This window comes from Labrus bergylta, chromosome 8 (assembly GCF_963930695.1).
Source record: "Labrus bergylta chromosome 8, fLabBer1.1, whole genome shotgun sequence".
NCBI classification, from domain to species: domain Eukaryota; kingdom Metazoa; phylum Chordata; class Actinopteri; order Labriformes; family Labridae; genus Labrus; species Labrus bergylta.
Genome location: NC_089202.1, coordinates 9,439,432 through 9,456,107, shown reverse-complemented (window position 1 = coordinate 9,456,107; position 16,676 = coordinate 9,439,432). Strand labels below are relative to the sequence as shown.

General features: G+C 40.1%; 2 protein-coding genes across 3 annotated transcripts; both read left to right on the top strand.

Moving 5' to 3' along the window:
- The first annotated feature begins 568 nt into the window (after window positions 1–568).
- On the top strand, window positions 569–6,092 carry LOC136179806 (uncharacterized). Its single transcript, XM_065957873.1, has 10 exons — window positions 569–614; window positions 983–1,149; window positions 1,254–1,383; window positions 2,740–3,036; window positions 3,140–3,239; window positions 3,325–3,360; window positions 3,464–3,496; window positions 3,635–3,676; window positions 3,893–3,919; window positions 4,473–6,092. The coding sequence occupies exons 1-10, from the start codon at window positions 569–571 to the stop codon at window positions 4,603–4,605; spliced, it is 1,011 nt and encodes a 336-aa protein (XP_065813945.1). The 3' UTR covers window positions 4,606–6,092.
- LOC109986663 (Schwann cell myelin protein) lies at window positions 4,647–16,540 on the top strand. 2 transcript variants are annotated; one of them, XM_020637402.3, is made up of 21 exons: window positions 4,647–5,472; window positions 6,067–6,104; window positions 8,925–8,973; window positions 9,165–9,228; window positions 9,341–9,724; window positions 9,808–10,095; window positions 10,181–10,477; window positions 11,140–11,517; window positions 11,601–11,888; window positions 11,973–12,266; window positions 13,030–13,074; window positions 13,161–13,499; window positions 13,594–13,890; window positions 13,996–14,110; window positions 14,212–14,259; window positions 14,511–14,552; window positions 14,634–14,681; window positions 14,779–14,805; window positions 14,892–14,930; window positions 15,025–15,090; window positions 15,181–16,540. In XM_020637402.3, exons 4-21 carry the CDS (start codon window positions 9,186–9,188, stop codon window positions 15,194–15,196), a joined length of 3,054 nt encoding a protein of 1,017 aa, XP_020493058.2. In that variant the 5' UTR covers window positions 4,647–5,472; window positions 6,067–6,104; window positions 8,925–8,973; window positions 9,165–9,185; the 3' UTR covers window positions 15,197–16,540. The 2 variants fall into 2 exon arrangements, with proteins under 2 accessions (XP_020493058.2, XP_065813995.1); XM_065957923.1 differs by having other exon boundaries at window positions 4,647–6,104.
- The last annotated feature ends 136 nt before the right edge of the window (window positions 16,541–16,676 follow it).

The window sequence follows — 16,676 nt, the reverse complement described above, 5'->3', positions numbered from 1 at the left end:
TTCTAGTCTCAATGCTAAGCTAAACTAAGCTAATTGTTCAGTCATGAGATCAGTATCAGTAATCTAATGTCAAAGTATTTCTTAGCATATATATAATCCAGATTAAAAATATTCATTTACAATATGGGTGCATTGGATATTTTCAGTTAATGGACAAATGGCTTAAACATACATCTGGGACATATTGTTCCTAGAAAGAGAAATCACATCTTAATTGGGAAAAGCTGAAAAAAAACTAAACTGAGCTAGGCCTGGTAACATAATTTTTCAGCCTCTAGGTGCAAGTACAATTATTTTTGTTCTAAATGTCAAAGTATTTATTTGAATAGGGCTATAAACAATTTAGAGTAAAGTTATACAAACTTTCAAATTAAGAGCTTCGTTAATGACATTTGGGTTTCTCTGCTGGCTGTGAAACCTTTAAAGTACAGTTCGGACGGATTCCTCTGGTTGACCAATAATGCCACTGTCCTCAATGAGATGTGCGTTTAAACTTGGAAATAACACAAACAAATAGCCTACTTTGTTGACATAAAGGGAAATATGTATGCTCTCAATTGTAAGAAGGATGTTCTATGTGGTGTTAATGACAAGTGACGTGCTGCGTACTACGGGTGAGCGTATTGCATCATTTCCTGTTCTGTACTCCGCTGTACTGTGTTGTTCAGTGCTGATCGAGCTAAAAGCTTAATTGTTCATTTTGCCTAGTTTCTTACGACTGTTGTTTCCAATACACTGTACGTTCAGACAAACAGAAGCTATCGAAAAGCCTTCTTTCTCTCTAGCGACAAACCTGCTTAACAGTTTTGTTTATTTTTGCTACCTACTCTTCGCCTAGCTTAGCAGTTAGCTTTATTTACAATGGCTTCTTTTTCTGTCTCTCCCTCTCCTGCTCTCTCCTGCTCTTCGTGTCAGATGTTAAGTTACTCCTCGTCCTCCTTCAGTGATAATGATACATGTAAAAAATTTAGTTTATTTTTAGCTTTGGAGGCGAGGGTGTCTGAGTTAGAGAAACGGCACCGCACCATTGAGTCAGAGTCATCGTATGCAGAAGTAGTTAGTCAGCCACCTGTAGCCGGTGCAGACCGACATAGCCTGGCTTCCCCCCCGGTTGCTCCCGAGCAGCCGGGAGGCAGTGGCTCGTTTACTGTCAGAAGGAAGCATAGTCGAAAATCGAAGCACACGGTTCCCCACCAACCACTTCACGTTTCAAACAAATTTTCCCCACTAAGCGACACACCCGCTGAGAATAAAACTCTGATTATTGGAGACTCCATAGTCCGAATGTGAAGCTAGCGAAGTCAGCGGGCATAGTTAGGTGTATACCCCGGGCCAGAGCGGGCAACATCGCATCTCATTTAAAGTTGCTGACAAAGACTAAAGGTAGATTTGATACAATCGTAATTCATGTCGGCACTAATGACTCCCGACTACGCCAGTCGGAAGTCACAAAGGTTAATGTGGAGTCGGTGTGTACTTTTGCTAAGACGATGTCGGACTCCGTAGTGTTCTCTGGACCCCTCCCAAATCAAACCAGTGATGATATGTATAGTCGCATGTCATCACTCAACCGCTGGCTGTCGAGGTGGTGTCCAGCAAACGATGTGGGCTTCATAGATAACTGGCAGTCTTTTTGGGGAAAACCTGGTCTGCTAGCTAGAGACGGCATCCATCCCACTTTGGTATCTCCAGGTTGGATTATTGTAATTCTCTTTTGTCAGGGTGCTATGGTAAGTCTCTAAAGACTCTTCAACTAGTCCAGAACGCTGCAGCTCGTGTACTGACTAGAACTAGAAAAAGGGACCACATCACTCCTGTGTTGGCTTCTCTGCACTAGCTCCCTATACAGTCTAGAATAAAATTCAAGATCCTTCTTCTCACTTACAAAGCTCTAAATGGCCAGGCACCATCTTATCTTAAGGAGCTACTAGTGCCGTACTGCCCCTCGAGAACATTACGGTCCCAGAATGCCGGTCTGCTAGTGGTACCACTACCTACAGTCTCTAAGTGTACTATGGGAGGTAATGCCTTAAGTTATCGGGCTCCTCTCCTCTGGAATCGCCTTCCAGCCGGGGTCCGGGAGGCAGACACAGTCTGTATTTTTAAGAATAGACTTAAAACTTTCCTTTTTGATAAAGTTTATAGATAGGGCTGGTGCTGGTGTAGACCAGCTCCTAGTTATGCTGCTATAAGCTTAGACTACCTTGAGCTCCTCTCTCTCTCTCTCTCTCTCACTGTACATATACAGTACATCATATTACTGCATGTATCTATCTGTAAATCGCAGTCACTAACCACCTACTTTCCTGGGAGCTCTTGAGCTCTCTTAGGCTCCTTGAGATCGTTGGTTGACGGCCTGCCAGAACAACCCCCCCCTCCCCACCGGATTGTTGATGGACGGCTTGCCTCCCCCCACCCCTTGCTCCCTATCCCTCTTCCTGCATCTTATCCCATCTCTCCCCCTATCCCCTTCCAAGCCCGGTGCAGTCTAGGCCTGTGAAGGCTGTTTCGTCATGAGAATTTGCTTGTTTCTTTTTTACAAATAAATCTGTGGTTCAAAATCCTTCATAGAAAGTAGTATCTGTATCCTCTTTGTGGTAGGTGTCTTGAACACTCCGCCCATAATTTAGGGGGAAGGGACTTTAAGATGATGTGCTGTTAAAAACGTAAGGCTTGTTTATGCTGTTTTTTTGTCACAATGATCTGCCTCAAACTTTATCTGCATTTTTTCAGTCACAGCTGATCCTCCAAAACCCAAACTGACTCACCTAAAATCTGCCATTCAAGGACTCCCCTTCGTTCTCACCTGTACAGTCCTTCATACCTGCCCCTCTCGGGCCCCTAAACTCACATGGAGCAGGGGCACTGCAGATGGAATCGCTGAGGTCAACAGAGAAATCCATGCAGGAAACTGGGAGATGCAGTCCATCCTAACGTTCATTCCTGAAGACAAGGATGATCACAGTGATGTCACCTGCACATCCACTTTTAATGGAGGCAGAACATCATCTGAAACACTGACACTCTATGTAAAACGTGAGTTGCTGTTGATTTATACACCTATTTGTCCTTTTTCTAAGATGTTTTATGTGATGTTTCCATTACACAAAGAAGTTCCCATAATTCTGTCTGTTCGCAGGAAGAGAAAACTATAACCACATCATCATTCCCACAGTGGTAGGGATTGGTACAGCTGTGATCTTTGCATTCTTTTGTCTTTTCATGGTGAAAAAATATAAGTGAGTATGCAATACTCTGACATTCACTCCAAAGGATGTTCGCATTAAAAAACACATGGCACTGAATAATTTCTGTCTGTTTTAGGGCTCGCATTGCAGAACTTCAAAGTCAGGATGGCAAGTAAGAATGTTTGGAAATAATCTTTATTTATTTTGCCACTCTAGCTTATCAAGTTATGTAATTTCCCCCTTTTGTTCATAATCTTATCTTCTTAATCATTTAGCGTTTGGAACCGGCTGTCCAGGCTGTCACACAGGTGAGATGACACTTAAAGCCTGTGTTCCTTCTGCTTCTGGTTCATTTTGCACATTGTAAAATTGGCAGATTACTGTTAATTAAGTACATTTTTATCAGTGATTGTATTTATGTTTTGTTTAATCTGTGAAATCTTCAGGATACGTTCCAATGGCCCAGGACCATCTCAATCCGAACAAAGGCAAGATAATGTTTATTTTGGGCTCTTTTTACAAGTGCAGAAGCATCAATAGTGACTAATTCAGTAAATTCCCTTTACTTAGGCAAACACAATGATGCTTGGCCAAGCAGTAATTTGCATGTACAGAAGCTTGCCTGTTAGTTTTAAGATAAGATTGAAGCATTTATTTTTATTCCTGTTCAAATTTGCATGGTTTCTGTTCTCCTTTTTTTGCAGAAGGTCAATTTGGAGCAGATTTTCAAGGTATGAGTTTTGCAAGATTTTCATCAACATTTGGTTTTCACAGTAAAACCTCCTTGTTGATTTCATAGTTACATCTAAATTAAACTTTGAGTATTCATCTTTGTCAAACTGAAACTAGCATGCGCCTATTTTACATGTTAAAATGTTAGTGCTACTTTTTCTTTTGTGAACATGGTGGACATGGTGAATCAGATGTAAGGTTTTTTTTTCATTACTGCTACTCCTGTTTTGTTTTTACAATTCAATACATCCAAGCTGTTTTTATCTTATTGTTGTAGAGCACTTTGTAACCCGTTTAAGTCATTTCTATTATCATAATTTTTATAGCGTTTTCAAGTTGAAAAACTTATAACTGTTTATTTTCCTCAACTGTGAAATGACATCAAATTTAAAACACAGGCCAGGTGATGTGAATTCAAAATCCTCCTGCTCCAACCAAAAAGTCTCTAAGCTTTATCCAATATTAGGAATATCCTGTCGCAAAATGATGCAGAAAAACTAGTTCATGCATTTGTTACCTCCAGACTGGATTATTATAACTCTCTTTTGTCAGGGTGCTCTGGCAAATCTCTAAAGACTCTTCAACTGGTCCAGAACGCTGCAGCTCGTGTACTGACCAGAACCAGGAAATGGGACCACATCACTCCTGTCCTGGCTTCTCTGCACTGGCTCCCTATACAGTCTAGAATAGAATTCAAGATCCTTCTTCTCACCTACAAAGCGCTAAATGGCCAGGCACTATCCTACCTGAAGGAGCTACTAGTGCCGTACTGTCCCTCGAGAGCGTTGCGGTCCCGGAGTGCAGGCCTGCTGGTGGTACCTACAGTCTCCAAGTGTACTATGGGGGGGTAAAGCCTTCAGTTATCGGGCTCCTCTCCTCTGGAACCGCCTTCCAGCCGGGGTCCAGCAGGCAGACACAGTCTGTATTTTTAAGAATAGACTTAAAACTTTCCTTTTTGATAAATCTTATAGTTAGTGCTGGTGTAGACCAGCTCTTAGTTATGCTGCTATAGGCTTAGACTACCGGGGAAACTGGCACCTTGAGCTCCTCTCTCTCTCTCTCTCTCTCTCTCTCTCACTGTACATATACAGTACATCATATTACTGCATGTATCTATCTGTAAATCTCAGTCACTAACCACCTACTTTCCTGAGAGCTCTTGAGCTCTCTTAGGCTCCTCGAGATCGTTGGTTGACGGCCTGCCAGAACAAACCCCAATTTATGTTTGATTCTGAGCTGGACCCGGGGAAACTATGTTTCTATCTGTAGAAAGAGGTCAATTATTATTGGTCCATTTGCCATATGCTTAATTTGATATGTTCCATTGACTTTATTGTTGATCGTATGTTTTAAAGAATTTGCTTGTTTGTTTTTTACACATGAATCTGTGGTTCAAAATCCTTCATAGAAATGAGGATCTGTATCCTCTTGTGGTAGGTGTCTTGAACACTCCACCCATATTTTAGGGGGAAGGGACTTCAAGATGATGTGCTGTTAAAGACGTAAGGCTTGTTTATGCTGGTACATCTTCCTTTATTATTAAACTCTAGAGGTAAGTTACCCTTACTTTTAAGAAAAGAGCATAAAAGAACTTTCAATTTTTGGTTGCTTCTCAAGTTGGGGTCACTACTGTTAATGTTAGTTTTCATTGTTGCCTAAATACTGAAATAATCAACAAATCTATCAGTTGTGACACTGTAATTTTTGAGTAAAAATAAGAGAACAGACTTTCAGATATTTGTTGGAAATCAAAGACCGTAACAGGAAACCGCTATGCATAGTATATATATATATATATATATATATTAGAATGATCTAAAAAAACAAAAACATGATTACATTTCATGCGGTCTTACTTACAATCTTAATAACTTAGTTGACACTATTTAAGAGTGAAATCAGGATCACATATGGTATAATAATATCCACCATTTTTCAATGAAGTAGACAATGATTTTTATTTTGTGAGAACAGAAAAATCCATAACATTATGAAAATGATATTTATTTAGGCTGAGATACGTTTGCTTGTTAATGTTAGACCTTTGTTCTGCTTTCTTCTTCACTGCACTGCCACACCTGCAAACTGACTGGCCTGAATTAAGATCATTTGAATTTTTGTTTCTGCTGTTTCTTTTTTCTTGTAGAAATAAAGATACCATGGTTTGATGAAGACAGTTTTAAGGTTTGTTTTTTATGTAATCTTTTTTGTTTGCCCTTTGGCAAAATTTGTAAACAATTTGGTGATGTAATCTATATAATATATTTGTTACCTTCAACTCTTTTATTTCTGCCAACTTTAAACCAGTCATTTTAAAAGTATAGGCTTCACTGGTTAGTCTTTGAAAATAAGTACATTATTTTGGATATCTGGAAGAGGATATTTTTGTGTATGTTAAGTATGTCTCGATTTGTATGTGTGTTTCTTTCTCAATTCCTGAAAACCAGCTCTGGTTGAATAGTCAGAACAAATGTGTGTGTTCTTTTGAAGTGATACTCCACCAGAATGATTACAGCAAGACAACCAGATTGAGGCTATTTTGTGCAAGACCTGGTTTTGATTTTTGTAAAGTTAAAGTTGATCTTTTAATTGCTATAGTTTAAAAATCCAAATATTTGATTTCTTAAAAGTCAAAGAGCTTATTTCTCAAATCAAAGTAGAATCAGGAGAATGAGGTAAATTGAGAAAGACTGACAATATCTAGTTTTTGTTGTTGTTGTTTTCTCTCTGGTTGGCTTAGATGACTGATAAATTGTGATATTAGCTGAATACATGCATTGAGCCGGGTGTAGACTGTACGACTTTGGGCTGTGTAGACGAAGGATCATAAATTGTGGCAATGTCTGGTTGTGGCTCCAAGTAAAAACTTTGCTCTGTGAGAGAGGATCAATGATGACCAATCTACCGGTCTTGCGACCAAAGATAGCCTGCAACAAAAATCTGAGAGAAAATTCAGAGGTGTCAGAAATTTAGGAGGATCATCTCATCCGGTGAACGCCTCTCCGATTTACGTCATCTCCCAACCAATAGAAATTAAGCATGAAATGACGCACAAATCAGTATGACCACACAGCTACCAGAGCTGTAAAAAGCCTATTCTAACAATAACGGGACTTTTCAATCTCTCTTTGTAACACTGGCATCCCAATTTGGCCTCTTTTACCTCTCCATGACCGTGTCCACATTTTTGTATTCCTACTCTTTTTGTTCTGTGCATATGAACGCCACTATGGCCAGAGCTTACTTTCTGCTGACTGTCATGGCAACCTCAGCTCGATCAGGTTGATGCACACAAAGGACGCAATGACAATGCTTGTTTACTTGCCTAACAGCCTATGATTAACTATCAAAATCAAATCAAAACAACTTTATATAGCACTTTAAACACACCATTGATTGATCCAAAGTGCTGAACATTGCAGAAAGAAAGCATTAAAAAGTAACAGACAAGAATAACAACAATTAAAAAACAGGTTACTGAACATGAACAGCAATTGAGTAAAAATATGTTTTAAGGCGAGTTTTAAAAACACCAATAGTGGGAGAGAGACGGATGTCTGGGGGCAAAGAGTTCCATAGTTTTGGAACTATGTATCTCATTGCACAGTGTACATGCATATCGTACACAACATTATGTGATAAATGTCACACAATTGGGTGTTGCAAGAAACTTAATAGATTACAAAACTGGAACAGTCTGTAGGAGGCTTTTAATAGACTTAAGTCCCTGCCACATCATACCCTGTCTCTATATTGACTTAAGGTAATTTCATTTAATTTACGAGTGCTGTGAGGTAAGTTTTTGAATTGTGTTGATTTGGCGACCCCTGTGGACAAAGCAGTACCTCTTTTGGCTGTTTCCCCCCCCCCCCCCTTTCTTTAGAGGTGTAACAACACCACAGGTAACTGAACCCAAAAGCACGACTCACAACGCAGTCTTTGGTTGGGGGAAAAAAAACAGTCTTTACTCTTTAAGCAGACAGAATCCAAAAAAGTGATCAAAGAGGAAACAAAAGGCTTGAACGCTTCTCCCAGGGGTCAAAGACGAACTGGCACAGAAGGAAGGGAAACTACAGACTAAATACTAGGGTGAGGGGGAAGACAACGAGATGCAGCTGGGAACAATCAGGGCGGGGCAGACAATCACACAGGTGGGAAACACATGAGGGCAGGAAGTGAAGGATCTGAAACGAGAGGAGAAGTTAGTGACCCAAAACAGGAAATAATACAAGATAGAAATAAAAACAACTTAAGACACTGAGCTGGACATGATAAGAAGTCAAATGTTTCACTAATTATTGGCATTATCTTGCCTCTAATGGTCTCATTTGCTTCCGTAGCTAAGAGTAATTAATCTGAATTTCAGTCTGTATCATAACCTTAGACTGTAAGTATTAATAGACAAAGCCCTAAGTCTCGTCACCGGGTGACGGTCACCCATTTGTTACTGCAGGGGGCTCTGGGGGCTCTGGGGGCTCATCAGCGGCAGCCTCAGTGCTGGAGATCGTGTCTCAACCTAGCTTTCAGTCAATCCAATGACAGGCTGAGAGCTGGAGCTGAGGCGGGTAGCCTCTTGACAAACTGTAACATCCTGCGTGCCATGCGTCTTATCTTTCCATAACTTGTATCCTTTATCAAATCCAAACGGATATGTTATTAAAAACTAACCTCCAGTACAGTGTGTGCCCATGAGGACAATAACTTATCAGACCAATATTGGGTTTTTTTGTACCAGACTGTACACATGATCGTTTCTGCTATGAAAATATAGGCATGTTTGAATGGGTGGTGTGTATGTGATCCAGGACCGGAGCGCTTGGAGCCAGCCTCAAGCTGAGACTCGATCAATCTTTATTTATTTTATTTATGTTCTTTGTATAGCGCCAATTCATAACAGTGTTTTATACTTTACCTAACAAATATTCAATACACCAGTGTTATCTCGAAACAGACGATGACCTGCAGGATTTTTAACTTCCGCATTTGCTTAATTTTTCAACACAGATTGCCGCTTGATCACAACCAGCTATAGACTCCTCACAGGGGCTTTAAGGTAATCAAGTAGGATTTTGCTTGAATTTCCTGAAGCATTAAAACTACAGGATAGATATGCCATTGAACTTTGTTTAATGAGGAAATACTTATTAGAGATACATCTAATACATATGAATTTAAAAATCCCAAGATGTGCTCTGTTTATAAAATTTGATGCATAATAAAAAGTTTCTCACACATTTATTTTAGGTTTGAGGCAAAATTCTTAAGATGTCTCCGCTAAGCCATTGTCTCCTGAGCTTCTGTGTTCTAGGTATTTAGCACTAATCTTTCTTTGATAAACACACATACATACAATCCGCAATCTGCAATCTTTTTAGTTGTTACAGTTCAAATTATCTTTTTGTTTGCTGGCCCTCTTGCAGGACACTTTTACAACATTTCCAGGGCTTGGCATGTAAAGATGCCGAGTAACATCAGAGGAATTTTGGGTTCCTGCCTCGTCATCCCCTGTAGCTTTGACTACTTTGAGAATCCGCCTCGCAGACCAGACCGTGTGGTTTGGTACCAGTATGTGAAGTGGGGATATCCTTTGGTTTGTGACAGCGGGTACCAGAATGACGTCATTGACATCTTCAAAAGGAAAACACGTGTATTAACTTCTACATTCAAAAAGAAATGCAGTCTTGAAATCTACCCAGTGATGTGGTCTCACCACAGACAGAAGATCTACCCCTGGGTAGATCCGGAGCATGTCGGACAAAGCACCTATCGGTTCTATGATACAACTGTAACAATTGAAGTAGTGGGTAGGTTCTCACTGTAAGCTTTAAAAGATACATTTTAAAAGGAAGCATGTTCATTTATAATTTTTCACTTTTCTATTGTGCAGATGAGGCAGACAAACCGGAGATCATGATCTTTGGAAGCATGAAGGTTGGACAGTCAGTGACAGTGCAATGCACAGTTTATCACACCTGTCCTACTCGTCCACCCACTCTGAGTCTCAACATCCCTCTGCTGAACCATTATCTTTCTCCTGGCACATTGTCTGACGGCACATCCAAGACCACATTAACAACCACACTGAACATAGAAAGTGACCGCCACACTGTGGAGTGCTCTGTACGATACACAAGGGACCTGACTGCTAAAGCCTCTAAAACCTTAAATGCACAATGTGTGTGGCAATGAAACCAAAAATAAAAATAGCTTTTCTGTTATGTCTTACCTAGGAATACTAACATTTACTTTCTGTATCCCAGGCTCCTTTTCACCCTTGACCATCCAGTCTACATCAGAGGAATTGAATGAGGGACAGGCTAGCAAAATAACCTGCACAGCCTCATACACATGCAAACATCAAATCCCAACTCTCACATGGAACTACGGGAACATGCCGGCCTCATCTGACACCCGCAAGAGTGAAACTGCTCAGTGGAGGACTGTATCCACGCTGACCTTCACAGCATCATCCAAAGACCATGGAAGATCTCTGACATGTTATGCACGATACACTGAGGGACAGCGGCAGGAAGAGAGCATCACCTTAAGTGTAAAGAGTGAGTAGAAATGATTATTATTTATTTTTCAACCATGCTGTTGGCCTTCAGAATTAAAGCTGTCACATTGCAGAAGATCAATAATAATAGAAATTTTAACTTTTTGGAAAACCTCTGTCAGTGGTGCAATTATTTTCTTCTTAGTAGGTTATTACATTTTTAAAAAGCAATGATAATCCCAGGTGTCCCGTCATTAGGCAATAGGCAGGGTTACACCCTGGAGAGGTGCCAGCCAATCACAGGGTCTCCAAAATAACATGTCTCATCAAAATAAAAGGTTTTCCCAGTGCTTACTTGTATTTGATAATCAAATAATAATTTTAATCAAATAATGGAAGTAAAGCTTTGAATGTATTTTGACATTTATGCGGCTATGGTTGATGTAATTTTAAATTATATTTTATGATGATGGATCACATAACTAAAAGCAACATGAATGTTTAATCTAGTAGTTAAAAAACACAGAGAATTACACACGGACTTCCCAGTATCCCTTCTAGTTTTATTCCTCATTAAGCTCCCACACTTGGTTTTTCTGGCCATCATCATTACTGTTTGATGTATTCACTGCATTCATAGTTCCACAAGTTGCCTCATTTCAAAGGCACAGAAGCCTAAAACTGACTAAACACTTTCCTTTAAATGTTTGTTTTCATTAACAGGAAACATGCACTCTCGTGGTTGGTCCTTCACTACTCCTGAGAGGATCACAGCCATGAGGGGGTCATGTATCGTCATTCCTTGCAGATTCACCTACAGTTCCTCTCAGCCTGCTGACCTCCGAGTTATCTGGTATTTGTCGCAGAGAAATAGTTACCCACCTGTGTTTGACCAAAGAAAAGATGTTATCAGTAAGTTTAGTGGAAGAACCAGCTTGATTGGATCTGTGAGAGAGAGGAATTGTAGTCTGAAGATTGATAGGCTGGAGATGTCCCACAACCAGGACAGACTTTACCCATGGGTAGACCAGAACCCTATCACCTCCTACCACACCCTGGGGTTCTCGTTTGATGACAAAACCACTGAAATTATTGTTTTAGGTAAGTATTTGGATACATTAATTCTTCCTTTTTGCCATTCAATAAAAAAAAACTCCTACAGTGACAAAGCTTTGTTTGTACAGATCATGCAGAGAAACCGCAGCTAAACATCATCGGTATTCCTCGGGTGGGAGAGCAGAGCAGAGTGTCCTGCAGTGTGCGCCACGCATGTATCTCTGCTCCCCCCCACCTCACTCTGAACAACATACCTGGACAAAACGTCATCGTAGACACGCAAGTTTCAGATGGTGTTTGGGAAAGAAAGGTGGAACGAATTTGGACTGTGAAAGAAGAGGACCAGAGTGTGACGTGTACTGTTAGCTATCATGGTGGTCAGGAAGCTACGAGTGACATCAAGCTGAATGTCGAATGTGAGAACGATATGAGATTGTGTTTTGAATCATGTTGAGAATACTCCTGTACAGATGTAACCCTCTATATTATCTTTTGCTTAGGTCCTCACAACAGCATTTCAATGATCAAGCGTCCTGGCAATGAAACAGAGGGTGTGGCACAGAGTGTCATTTGTTCTGTTTCCTACAAGTGTAAGAAAAATACCCCAACCATCATGTGGAACTACAAAGACATGCAGAGCTCCTTACAAACCAACAAAATCTCCAGTGACACTTATAAAACAGTGTCAAATCTAACCTTTATTGGCTCTCTGAGGGATGACAATAACTCTTTGACCTGCACTGCTCAGTTTGTTAAAGGGGAGACTTCAGCCTCTGCAAACATTCATATAAAAAGTGAGTTCCTACATGTCATACACAATAACCTTGTTCACACTTCTACAAAACTCCTAAAAACTCCTGAAGTTGAGCTGCATGTGTGAATGCAAAAGCTCAATTTTTAACCTGGACTTTACCTAGAGTTTCTCCCAGCCCCCTTAGAGGAATTAAACTGCAGCACCATGTTCTTCTCCGCTCTTTTGTTGATTTTGCGATCCTTTCAAATGACACGTAACACCGATTTAAAAGCAAAAATTCTCATTATAGTGTCTTAGCTGAAGATGTTGCAGTGTTACAACAGACAGGGTTAGTCTCCTGTGAGATGAGGTGCATATGTAAACAACAACCAAATCAGGAGTGGCTCATTAGACAGTAAAGGAAAGTTTAATACGCTTGCTGGCAGAGAGTATAACACCACTCCCATAATAAAGCTTTGGCAGTTAGCTTAGCATATTATGAGCCTTATCCCGGTTTTGATTCAGGATATGATGTTTACATGCACACAGAGAAATCTGGTTCTTCACGCACCAACGCAGAGAGAGGCTGTTTGTTTGTTTTTATTAATTTGCACAGGCTGATTCCAGTCTTTGTGCTAAGCTAATCAAACATTATTTGCTAGTGGTTTAGCTTTGCATTTAACAGTCAAATATGAAAGTAGAATCCATACTTTTGCAACTATGAAAGCAATTATTAGAATTGTAAATATTTAGCCTAAATGTCAAAGTTAGATGAAGATTTGATTGTTTTGTAGCATCGACACTTATTGGGATTTCTTTTACAGAATATGAGAGACCAGTTGACGAAATGGATCCAGATGAAAATGGCGGTGCGTTTTCTTCTTTGTTTTGTCAAATTCAACTTTGTTATTTCTACAGCCTTCCTGTCAAAACATTATGGTTTCTCTCTTTCCAGCATCGCATGTTCTGGCTGCTGACGTCCCATTCAGATTCTACGCCCTGACCCGCTCATGTGTGGTGATTCCCTGTAGCTTCCAGTACCAGTGGGATGTTGCCCCCACACGCGGCATCTGGATTAAAAAAACAGGGGGAGTTGTCTACCATAATGGTCGCAGTCTTGTGTTGGACCATTTCAAGGACCGAACCAGAATTGTAGGGGATCTGAGTGAGGGAAACTGCTCTCTGGAGATCGATGACATCAAGCCCTTTGACAACGGGCCCTTCTGTTTCCGAGCAGAGAAAGAAAATGTCAAATACAAATTCAACAATAGCTGCGTATTTATTGTGATGAAAGGTCTAGTGTTAATACTTTCTCTTCAGCTCATTTATTTGTATCAAATAATTTCGGTCTGTCATCGAAGGTTTTATTCTTTGTTTTACACGCACAGCTTCCCCAGAAAAAACAGTCATGACTCCAGTTCCAGCAGAAGTTGATGCCGGTTCAACGATCACTGTCTCATGTTCAGTGAAGCACACATGTCCCTCACATCCTCCCTTGTTCTCATGGAGTGTCCCTGACATCTCAAATAAGGTCACGCACGCAATGACACAGCAGGGTATCTGGGAGACGACCTCTACCATCACTTTCATGGCTGCAGGGAGAGACGGAGTCAAAAACTTGACATGTACTGCCATCTCCTGGCGGGGCAAGAAACAGGCCAGCACAGTGGAGCTGACTGTGAAGGGTAGGAGCCCAAAAAACATTTGCATATGTCAGCTGTTATATCTTACTGTGTTGTGTATTTTCCTTAATTCATTTGCACACATGTCAAATATTTCAACATCTCCAGGATCAATGATGTACCAGTTGAGAGCCTCTCTCCCAGTAGTGACTCCAGTCTCAGCTCTGGTGTTGATTTTAATCATAACAGCTACAGTGTTTGGAGTCATCATCTGCAGGAGAAGGTATAGGAAAAATCAATGCTATAGAAGATATTTTTCTTTGGTAAGACAATGTCAAAATTAACATTAATAAGGTTCTAATGAAAATACGTTCTCACCAACAGGAAGCACTCTGATGACCAGCTGAGACCGCCACCTCGACCTGAGAGAAGGTGTGACATTATTTCTTATTTCAGATATCAGTCTGCTTCTACTGAAAAGCAACATAAATCTCTATCTCTGCTTTTACAATTTTCCTTGGAGATCACTATGGGGTCGAATATCCAGGCAAGCCTTTTTTTGAATGGCTGAAGAGCTAGAGTCTCGTGTTGTCATGTGAAATAAAATCACTAATCTGCCACGCTCTTTGTACAGCTTGTTAACCTTGTTTTACTTAATAATAAACTGCCCAAATGCTCATTAGACATCATGAAGGCCTCGATAGACCAGCAAGACCAGCGACCTGGTAGGTTCACCAAAAAGTAGCCTTTATATTTATTTGAATGATCAGATTAAGTGCCTCATGTTTGGACTGCTATAATTCCAGGGGAGAAAAGGATGAGCGTGTCGGATGGCAAAACGAGAGGAACCCTAGGTAGATGTTGAACAAAGTTGATGACTTTAGATTTGACCACTCACATTCTTTCTGTTTAAGTTGTCAAAACGTCTGATTTTGTTTTAATTGATTCTAGGAAGTCATTTTGGAGCCGATTTTCAAGGTACCATATTTGATAACTATCTGCTTTCAACATAGCAGACATTTTTTGAAAATATCAATTGAGTAAAATAACTATTTCCCTTACAGACAACAAAGGGAAACTTCAAACTTCAGTGTCCGATTTGTGTAAGTGTTGATTCAGTTTTTTCACTACATTACACACTCCTGATGAAAACACAGCCAAAACCTGATACTGTGTGATTCTGTCCTCCTCTTACAGAAACAACACATCCACTGTTAAATGTGACACTCAAATCTTCAAACAGCGCTTTCCATCCCCAGAGAAGTGAGTTTTACTCTCACAGCCACCTGTACTAAAGTGACTTTCTATGTGTTTCATGTAGTTGATGTGTTTTATGTTTCATTTGTGATCTAGTAACAGGAGAACTTAACTCGCTGTAACGCCTAGAGTGGATCTCTGATGATTAGAGGAAAGCAACATCTTCCCAGGCTGAGAAATGAAGCCAACATGATGATGACGTGAAAAAAACTGCACTTCCTTTGAGGGGCCACTTGAGGCTTGCTCCAAAAAGGAGTCAATACCCATTCATCTCCATATTTAAATGCCCAACTTCACAGCAGATGATACAAAATATACAGCCTGCTTACACAAAAGGGTTTTGGTGTCTGTAAATATTTTGCTGTTCATGACAACTGTACAGAGGTGAATCTTAATATAACTAAAGTGTTTAAATTAATATATAATAGTGGTTGTGCAAGGCTAATGGCTATAAAAGATTTCCAGTGAATACAATGATTTGGTCAGGCATGCCGTGGCTGAAAAAGTAACATCCCACTCCCGATGAGGACTTTGAAGTCAGCGTCTCTTTATTCAAGCAGTGCACAGGATCTCACGCAACACAAAGTGGTGGGAGAGGATCTCCCCGAATAGAGGGAAGTCTCAGTATTTAAGCTCTACAGATTTCACTTAACATACGTCATACTGCTCAGCAACAGAGAAGTTACCTCTTCTCTGGTATGCCAGAGGCCCTCGGTTGTACCATCTCTCCGCCATCCTCAAAGAAACCTGCTTACTCACACTGATCTTTAAAGGTGCATGCTATGGAGTTTTGATAGAGAAATATGAAAATTGGAGAAGTGTACACTCTAAACAAAACATCCCTCTGTTGTGAAAATTGGAGAAGTGTACACTCTAAACAAAACATCCCTCTGTTGTGAAAATTGGAGAAGTGTACACTCTAAACAAAACATCCCTCTGTTGTGAAAATTGGAGAAGTGTACACTCTAAACAAAACATCCCTCTGTTGTGAAAATCGGAGAAGTGTACACTCTAAACAAAACATCCCTCTGTTGTGAAAATTGGAGAAGTGTACACTCTAAACAAAACATCCCTCTGTTGTGAAAATTGGAGAAGTGTACACTCTAAACAAAACATCCCTCTGTTGTGAAAATTGGAGAAGTGTACACTCTAAACACTCTTAAAAGAAGTGTAAGCTTTCTTCTTTGAGTAGAGTTTGTGTATTCAGTCCAGAAAATACAGCATAGAATTGTTTCACTTCTCCATCTTTCAAATGCTACCACCAAATTTCAATTTTCACTGAGACACTTAACCATTAGATGAGCACAGCACTCAGTTACACACTCAGTATGTTTCAGTATTTTTCCATCACATGCATTCAAACATCTTTACTTCTTTAATTGAATGTTTATCAGCTTTCAGCATAGAATTTGTGCATGTTTGGTTTACACAATAAATGTGCTTTTCTCAGATTGTACATTATTTGTTCAGTTTGTTTTGTTGATTCAAAATGTAAACTTCATGGAGATTTGTATCTCATGAACACGAGAGGAAAATGTTGTGAACTGTCTCTCAATGTGAAAACACTTGCATGCTGTCAGTGCACAAGAACA

Excerpts from the sequence above, each read along its gene's own strand:
- LOC109986663 (XM_020637402.3), top strand. The coding sequence starts at position 9,186 with ATGTCTCCGCTAAGCCATTGTCTCCTGAGCTTCTGTGTTCTAG. Across the intron at positions 11,518-11,600 it reads CACTGAAATTATTGTTTTAG|ATCATGCAGAGAAACCGCAG; the intron begins GTAAGTATTTGG and ends TTGTTTGTACAG. Across the intron at positions 13,891-13,995 it reads AGTGGAGCTGACTGTGAAGG|GATCAATGATGTACCAGTTG; the intron begins GTAGGAGCCCAA and ends CAACATCTCCAG.
- LOC136179806 (XM_065957873.1), top strand. The coding sequence starts at position 569 with ATGTTCTATGTGGTGTTAATGACAAGTGACGTGCTGCGTACTACGG. Across the intron at positions 3,037-3,139 it reads ACTGACACTCTATGTAAAAC|GAAGAGAAAACTATAACCAC; the intron begins GTGAGTTGCTGT and ends GTCTGTTCGCAG. Across the intron at positions 3,240-3,324 it reads TTCATGGTGAAAAAATATAA|GGCTCGCATTGCAGAACTTC; the intron begins GTGAGTATGCAA and ends TGTCTGTTTTAG.